The sequence below is a fragment of the Lycium barbarum genome, chromosome 8 (assembly GCF_019175385.1).
Source record: "Lycium barbarum isolate Lr01 chromosome 8, ASM1917538v2, whole genome shotgun sequence".
NCBI lineage: Eukaryota > Viridiplantae > Streptophyta > Magnoliopsida > Solanales > Solanaceae > Lycium > Lycium barbarum.
In genome coordinates this window covers 118,440,283-118,449,694 of record NC_083344.1, presented here as the reverse complement: position 1 = coordinate 118,449,694, position 9,412 = coordinate 118,440,283, and the positions used below count along the sequence as shown (strand labels likewise).

Here is a 9,412-nt window from a genome sequence, read left to right as displayed (position 1 = left end):
TTTTTAAGTTGAGATATTTAAAAAATTCAAACTGATAACCAATCCAAAAAAAAAAAACGTGTCTGATGTCCTTTGATTAAAATATTTACAAACTCCCCACCACCACAAAAAAAAAAATCTAAAGATCCGAGTCCTCATATATGTATTTATTTATTGTTATTTAAGTTATTAAATGTACATAAAGAGCAAAGAAAATTAATTTCAGAATATCACATGATATAGGACAAAAAGAGTTGATCACCTACTTTGTCTTGGGTAGAGCCGTAGAGCATTACATTTCTTACCGCCACATTTTATTTATTGATTTTATAACCATTAACAGGTTCAAAAGCAATATGCAGAAAACGTAATTTGTGAAACAATCAACCTTAAAATAAAGGGAAAAAGGTAAAAAAAAAAAATACCTTCTATTTTAAAAAAAGGGCTAAAAATATTCTCTGTTATAAATTTGGATAAAAAATACCTCTCCGGTTATTAAAATTTTCAAAAATATATCTTTGTCTTAACCGAAATCTCCAATTCTCCCAAAATAACTTTATTTCATTTTTAAATCCGTTTCATTTAAACCCGATCCAATTACATAAAAAACTCATATGCGATCAACTTATTCCCGATCCTACATTTGAGCCACTAGGCACAAGAACGGGTAACTCATATGAGTTTATTGTTTAGTTGGGTCTCGTTTAAATGGAACAAGTTTAAAAATGAAATTGGATTATTTTAGGGAATTCCGTCAAGACAAAAGTATATTTGAAAACTTTTATGACAGAAAAGATATTTTTAACCCAAATTTATAATGAGAGATATTTTTAACCCTTTTCCGAAATAGTGGGGTACGACCCTTTTTCCATTTAATAAAAATTTAGTTAAAGCAAAAAGATAAACATTGTTTGTAACAAGATAAATATCATACTTAGTATATACTAGACAATTTAAGCCCATGCTCACACGGGCCCAATATAACTAATTATAAACTTTAGATCAATTACATATTGTGCAAAAGAAGTTTTTATTGTTATTGTGCCTTTTTGAGGAGTATTAAAAAGAAAAAAATGAAGATATTGATTTTTTATTTTATTTTTTAAAATAGCATGAACAGAGTAGCTATTTTGACCAGCAATTTGATGGTCATAACCAAAACTTTTGAATAACTAAAGTAACTTAATCCTTCAATTTTGTCAAGAATTGTTAGAATCAAGTATGATAACAATTTATTTTTTGTAAGACGCTCAAATTTAACTTCAGGCTGTTCCTTATCGTTATGTAATCACATAAATTCATGAGAATGAATTTTCTTTTGTGTGTCATTGTCATGAAAGCCATTCATTTCAATTTCTCGCTCACACGTTGAATTAATAACTAAGAGGTGCATTTTTTTATCAAATGAAGCTAAGCATGTAATTTGTCTTAACTAATATCAGATTTTTTTTTAGCATAATACAATATTTGTTTCTATCTTTGACGGAAAATGATACAAAGCACTGCTGTAGTCACATTGAGGGTGATTAGCCGAATAACTTTTATTGCAGAACATATACAAAATTATACTATTTATATAGGCAAACAATTTTTTTATATATATTTATTAAAGCTTGAATACCCTTAAAAAAAATCTAACTTCGCCACTGTATTACATAGTTAATAGGCCCTTATATCATTTTTATCAATGTAATAAACATTCTACATACACAAACCATCAACACATTTTCTTTGAGATTTTCATTTTAAATTCATTTACTGAAGTTTTTTATGTTTCCAATTTACGATTACATATCAAATTAACAAAAAATAAATAATTTCTTGGCCGGAATATATTTTTGCTATTCCAGAAAAAAAAATCTTATTAATGTTAATTGGTTATATAGTCTCAAATTAAACTATTTTTCTATATATGAATTTGCTTAAATTCTTTCACTTCTCAATTGCCAATAAGTGTATGTTTAAAACATGGTCAATAAATAGTTAGCTCTCTATATTCATTGCTTCATTTTATTACGTCGGCTATTTATGAACGTAAAGCTTGTAGAAACTCAAATTTCTCAATTTTTCATGAAAATAGCAGCATTAAGCATTAGTTAACAATTTGAAAAGTAAAGCAAGCAATCTGTGATTTTCTTTTGTCAATGTATGTAGATTGAACCCAAAACATATTTATTCTTTTTATCAAATTTTAATTCAGTAAAGTTTAAAATTAAATCAAACTCATATCAATTCATATTCTTAAATTAAATTTTAAGGGTCTATAATCAGGGGCGGAGCCAAGTGATGGTCAGGGTGTTCACCCGAACCTCCCTCGGCGAAAATTTTTCATATATATATGCAAGGTTAATTTTTTTTTATGTATAAATAGTAGATGTTGAACTCCTTGGCTTCCTGATTTCTTACTCTTTTATATTTTTGAACTGTTGGAGAAAAATCATGACTCCTCTTCTGTCTATAATGATACAAAGTTCACATATATTCTCTATTTAAAAAATTAAAATATTTAAAATTTCAGTGAATACTCTTAAATGAATTAATTTCATTTGAAGTAGCAAAAATCGAAAAAAAAAATTAGTTTATGTCACGCTAATTTAAGAGAAAAAGAAATTCAATTTGCCTTGTATGCTAATTTTACCACTTACATATTTGACTGGTCCAGAAAAAAAGGAAAAAAACTTGTCTGAAACCTTCACAAAGCAAAGAAAAAACAGGGCCCGCAATTTTAGAAATCTACACATAGTACACACACGTGACAATAAGTGAATTCAAAATCTTGCATTGATAGTCACATGTGATTGCAGTAGCTAGGGATACTATTAAAATTAAATCGTTGTCTGGTTTTTTAGAAATTCAATGTTCTCACCGCATAATATACATCAATTCTGAGCTGGGATGTTTTGTCAACTGATCAAATTGCCCTTGATCGTCCTAGCTCTTCACTCTTCTATAGAGTAGAAAATGGCATTCCATAACCATATCATAACATCTTAAAAACATTCTAAATAGATATTTGGACACACAATTTTATCTCAAATTTCATCACATGAGATGAAATTTCAAATCATTCAAAAAGACATGATTTGAGATTTGAAATCATAATTTTAAAAAATATAAATATAAAATTTGACTCAAACGTTTATATTTATAAAAAAAGGCTCATAAGCTTGTAGATATATTTATCAATCATGTTTACCATGTGAGAAAATTATATTTAAAGAGTAATTACATTACTATTCATGTTAAATTTTCTTTTTTATTAAAATATTTAATCAATTAATGTTGTATTTTTTAGAAAGGTATTCTAATAGCGTATTAATTTCATTATGAACTATGATTTACTTATTTGATAAGATTGTATAAGAATTGAGAAAATTTTGATAATTTTCACAACTTATGAGATTTTTATATTTATAAAAAAATAGCAATTTAAAAAATTCAAATTACATATCCAAATATGACTTCATCACATGATTCGAAACGGTTCCTAAATATTACTAAGTAATCGATGTATCATAATTAAAAAAAACTCATTTAACTATTAAGTTAATCAGCCTTTTCTCATTATTATAAACTCTTCCTTGATATTATTAGTTGGTGCGATTATCATTATAACAATTATAGAGTTTATCAGAGATAGATCCACATCTTATAAGAATAAAACATGACCAATTCCATTTGATTCCTTTTGTTTCTTTTCTTTCATTTTTCCTCTTCACCTCAACTTCTGTGGAAGTCCTCCCAAGTCCCACCCTCCCTCACCCACTTTAGCCATCCCATCGCCGCCACTGCATCACCACAGCACAACAGAAAAGTTACCAAATCACCATCAAATAATTAATATCAGCATCAAATCAAATCTAAAATTTAAATCAGCATCTATGCAATTTCTGACCCCCAAATTAATATCCCTTAACCTCACCATTTTCAACTTCCATTTTGCAGAAGGGAAAAAATTCAATGAACCCAACTAAAAAAGAAAACAGAATAAGACAGAAACCAAAAGTATTATTTTTCAAAACCGGCCAGAATTGAAAGAACCACCATTAAATTATCAATCACAAATAGCACTAACCATCACCAAATTAACCTTTAAAAATTAAAAATCACCTTCAAACCACCATTCCATCTCCACGATTTACCTCAAACTCCATAAAAAAAAAAATCAAAAGCAAAAAAAAGACAGAGAATAAGGATGAATCGGAAAAATCTATAGAAGAACGAACTTGAAGAAACAGAGGGAAAAAAAAAGAAAAAGAAGAAAAAGGGTAACCAATTGGGTCTTCTTGGTGAAAAAGGTAAGGAAAAAGAAAATATTAAATAAAATAAATAAAGCAAAAGGAAAGATATTTTTAATGAAACCATGTTAAAATGAATAAAAAAAAAGAAAAAATTCAAATATGTCATCGGACTATTGCAAATGATTTATTTATATCACTCATCAATAGTTTAGCTCATTTATGCTATTGAAATATAAAAAATGACTCATTTATACCACTCATCAGTAATTTAGCTCATTTATGTCATCACCTGTTACTAAAATAACTCATTTATGCCAATTTTTATTAGTGCAGATTTTATAATACCAACAATGATAAGTGACCTTTAATTAGAGATTTACATAGTTTAATTAAATCAATCCAATTTTAAATTTCAAATTAATAAAAAATTCGACTCATACACCCTACCCACGTACAATCATAATCTAATTGGAGGCTACATGTCATATCTAGTATTGTAAAATTGGATTAATGAAAGCTGACATAGATGAGTTATTTTGGTTACGGGCGATGTCATAAATGAGTCAAAGTATTGATGAATGACATAAATGAGTCATTTCTGATAGTTCGATGGTATAAATACGTTAAACTATTGATAATTGACATGAATAAGTAATTTTCAATAGTTTAATAACATATTTAAACTTTTTTTTAACAAAAAAAGTATTTTTTTTCTTATCTCACGCACTATTAGAGAGTGAAAGGACTCATAAGGGGTGATAAATCTACTTTGAACAAGAATAAGGGAGTGTTAGGTGTCTTTTGAAAAATGTGTTATAGTTGAGGTAGGTAACGATGTATTTCCTAAAAAAAAAAAAAAAAAAAAAAAAAAAAGTGACTCGTGTTGACAACTCATCAAGCTTATCTTCAACATTATTAGTGTACTATGGCTGCTCATGAGAAAAACAACTCACTCATGCATGTAATTGAGGCAAAAACTTTCCTATAAATAACCCTCTATAACAAAATGAAATCAAACACATCACAAAACAACTTGGTTTGCTTAAGTTAATTCTTCAAAGCAATTAGAAATTTAGCCAGCAAATACTAATGGAGAAGTTAGCTCTCGTGGTTGCTTTCTTGCTTCTTGCATCACGTTAGTCCTATTTCCCTTTCTCATAAATCCCCACATTTACTTTTATATGTACTTTTTATTCACATTTATGCCTATTTATTAACACAAAATTTAATGTAAATTTATTCTATGAACAGTCTTTCAACCTCTCACTGCTCGAAATTTGGAAGTCGATGTCTTTCAGCTTGATGTGGCTCAGTCTGGTTGCCCAGGTTTGATTTTTACTCTTTCATATATATATGCATTTTACTAATTTCTAATTATATGTAAATTATAGGAGTGACAAAGGACCAATGGCCAGAGCTTCTTGGTGTGCCAGCTGTCCTTGCGAAGCAAATTATTCAGAAGGAAAATCCAAAACTAACTAATGTTCCAAATGTACTGAATGGTTCTCCAGTGACATTAGATTTTAGATGTGATCGAGTTCGTCTCTTTGTTAATGTGTTGGACATTGTTGTGCAAACTCCTCGAGTTACTTAAGGGGGAAAAATTACTCGCATCGAGTGTTTAAGTATGTCAAACTAGTTAGCCCCATGAAAATAACTTTGGAGGTGTATGGTTAATGTCTCCATGTATTACACCATTTGGTGATAAATAAGTGTGGCTTTTTGTATATTACTATCATCCTCTCCGTTCTGTTTATAATTGTTAACCATTGCATTTTTATTGTGTTTCAACCATTACCTTTGAAAATAAAGATGCAGGTGGAGTGACCTAAAAAAGGATTCTAAAAAATAGAACTCTTGGTTGTCCAAACACCTTACCCAATTCCCTTTTTATGCATTACAATTTACAAGGAAAAGACTCTCTATGAATCGCAAATTAAAGACACCACCGTCAAATACTCTCTCAGTTCACTTTTATTTATCTAATATTTTAAAAATATATTTTTACTTTTACTTATCATTTTTAGTTATTCAAAAAAACACAATTTTTTTTTTGTTTTACTTATAATATTAAATAATTATTTTAATTTATTTTTTAAATTTGATAAAAATATGCACCAATTAATATGAATATATTAATAAATTATATATTTTATTTATTATAATTTAAATAACGTGAAAATTTTAAAAATAGACAAATAAAAATAAACGGATGGAGTAGTCAACAAACTACGACTACAGGACTCGCAAGACCTGTTCTGTTACAATCCCCAAGATTAACTTGTATCTAGAGCATAACTTTAGGAATATGCTCAAAACATCATAAATGCAAAGGACGAACAAAAACAATAAAATAATGCCCACACGTAAGCCTGTCAACAGGTCTGAATCGGTAATCGAACTCGGAACTCGTAATTGGAATCGGTGCACCGGTTTACCGGTCACGGTCTATTAGGTTTCTATACCGGGCTGGTTTTTAAAAAATGTGACCGATTAATCGATCATTTTTTTAATATTGTTGCAGTACACTGAACTATTGGCCAACGGTCCATTTTATAAAAATGGCCATTGCAACGGCTACAAACGGCCATTTTGGCCTCCCTTTGGTCCCCAACCCCCCAAACTTTTTTTATACACTTTAACTCATCTCTCACCCTTATATAAACCATTCTCCATTTCATTTTCATCAACGTCAGTTCACTATTCTCTTTCTCTCAATTATAGTTATTTTGCAACAATAAGCCACTTTAAATTTCTCTCAATTAAATACTATAAAGCTTTATTCTAGTTACAATTTTATATTTTGAAATTATATATAAAAAAAATTATTGGTGGAATTGGTGATTTTGCAACAATCCGAAGAAGCTTCAAAGCTTTGGTGAGTTTGCAATTCTAGTCGTCTTCACTTTGGTGGAAATTAGTTTGACAATTTGGTACCTTCGTTCCAACTCTGTCGTTATTTTTTCGCAATTTATTTTCTTGTGATTTATTTACTTGTGGTTTAAATTATTACTATTTAATAATGTCGAAAAGAGTGAGACATGATGGCGGTAGTAGTGGTAGTGGTAGGGATGGGTTTATGGAGAAAACATTTGTGAACGAAATACCTAATTTAGATATTAATATTGGTGAAATACTTAATTTAGGTATTAATATTGTATAATTCACTTTTAGATCATGAGATAATGCAACACTATCCCGTCACTTTCAATGAAATTGATGATGATGATGAAACACAAGCTCCCGAAAATCTCATAGGAAATACACATCCTGCACAATCACATACACAAGACAAACCGCAATAAACTCGTAAGCCAACCGCTAGAATTTGAAAATTTATGACAATTAGCTATATGTAATATATGTGCAAAAGAATTTGTTTACAGGCAACAAGCTAGTAAGGATGATGAAATGTGTTCACTAACCCGCCATATGAGAGTTAGACATAAGGATGTTTGGGGAGAGAAAATGGGTTCAAATGTGGAGGGTATTCAACAAACAATAGACCCACGAAATGGTAAAATTGATAGCAATGACAAGAAAAAAGATCATATAGAAATAACTAAAATGGTTACTTTGAATGCTCTACCATTTCTTTCCTTCGGATTTGGGTTTTGTTCTTACATTCAACATTGTTATAATCTGTTGTTTGAGGGTATTCTTAGAAGTACTTGTAGATCGGATATTATTGATTTATATAAAAAAAAATATAGATTTTATTTGCTCCATGTATTTAATTCTTTAAATTGTAGTATTTCTCTTACCGCCGATATTGGTCTTAGTCTTCACAAGTTAGATTTTTTTGCTATTACATGTCATTGGGTTGATGATAATTGGGTGGAAAAAAAAATAATTATAGCTTTTTTAACATTTACATTATGTTACAATAAGTATATGATTATAGGATTCCCATATAACAAGTTCACAGTCATTTTAATACGGAAAGTGATGAGTGGATAAATAATAATGATTGAGAAGATGTTAAGGAATGTATTGAACTTTTATAAAAAATTTATAATGCAACTCTTACTTTTCTAGACAATTTTATCCCACAGTAACCGGAATTTTAACCTACTTAACGCAAATAGCTAGAGTTTTATATGAGTATAAAGATAAATCCGGTTATCAAGCGGCTATATTTTCTATGACAACAAAATTTAAGAAGTATTTTTTTCATCCCAACTTTATTTATATTGGTTTCTCTTTTAAATTCTTGTTTTAAAATATTTTATACTAGAGGACTGGTTGGTCAAATTTATAAATATTTAGAAATTTCCGAGGGAGTTAGACCATCTTTACTTGACGCCGAGCTCACGGTTGATGCCGATTTAGAAAAGTTTTTACTCATTATTCTACTTTTGAAGAAAGTGCTACACCCGTTGCTCAACGTCGTACTACTTCTCAAAGTAGCAAAAAGGGCTTGCCGAATTTGTCGAATTTAAAAGTTTTACATTCACATATAACTCCTTCTCATGATGCAAATTTTGATGAATATCACCTTTATTTGATGCAGCCAAATGTGGATATCAACCAACTAGATGATTTGGACCTCTTAGCATGGTGAAAGAAATACAAGCCGAGTCATCCGATACTTTCAAGAATGGCTCGAGATATCCTTATGGTTCAAATATCAACCGTGGCTTCTGAAATGCATTTATCCAAGGAAGACAAACAAATTGAAGACTATAGATACTCATTATCCGAATTTAGCTCGCAAGTACTAGTTTGCATTCGCGATTGGATTAGATCGGAGTGACGCAACCAAAACATAGAAGCGGTGGAAGGCGAAGAGGAAGAGATTGAAGATTTGATAGCAAGTGGAGTAGACCAAATGGAAGACTTTGAAGATATCTCAATGACCAAATTTAATATTGCGGAGATTAGCGAAATGATTCACATTTTTTTATTTTATTCTGATACTATTTTTTTGCAACTCATGTATTATTTGGAAGTTAAAAACACTACAACTTGCAATAAATGTTATCCATTAATGAATAAAATATATGGCTCATTGAGCTTTCTTTTATGTACTTGTGTTCATATTCTTACTTATATTAAGTTAGGAAAATACCTAAAATATACTAAGAATATACTTATAATATATATCTGTATTGAGGGAATCGTTTTGTCTCAATCAATCAAGAATGCCTCAACTGGATAAATTCACTTATTTCACACAATTCTTCTGGTCA

The 9,412-nt window shown here is 29.5% G+C and overlaps 1 protein-coding gene across 1 annotated transcript; it reads left to right on the top strand.

The window, feature by feature from the left end:
• Positions 1–5,196: 5,196 nt before the first annotated feature.
• Positions 5,197–5,952, top strand: LOC132606898 (proteinase inhibitor I-B-like). Its single transcript, XM_060320567.1, has 3 exons — positions 5,197–5,355; positions 5,472–5,546; positions 5,612–5,952. The coding sequence occupies exons 1-3, from the start codon at positions 5,310–5,312 to the stop codon at positions 5,812–5,814; spliced, it is 324 nt and encodes a 107-aa protein (XP_060176550.1). The 5' UTR covers positions 5,197–5,309; the 3' UTR covers positions 5,815–5,952.
• Positions 5,953–9,412: the final 3,460 nt, after the last annotated feature.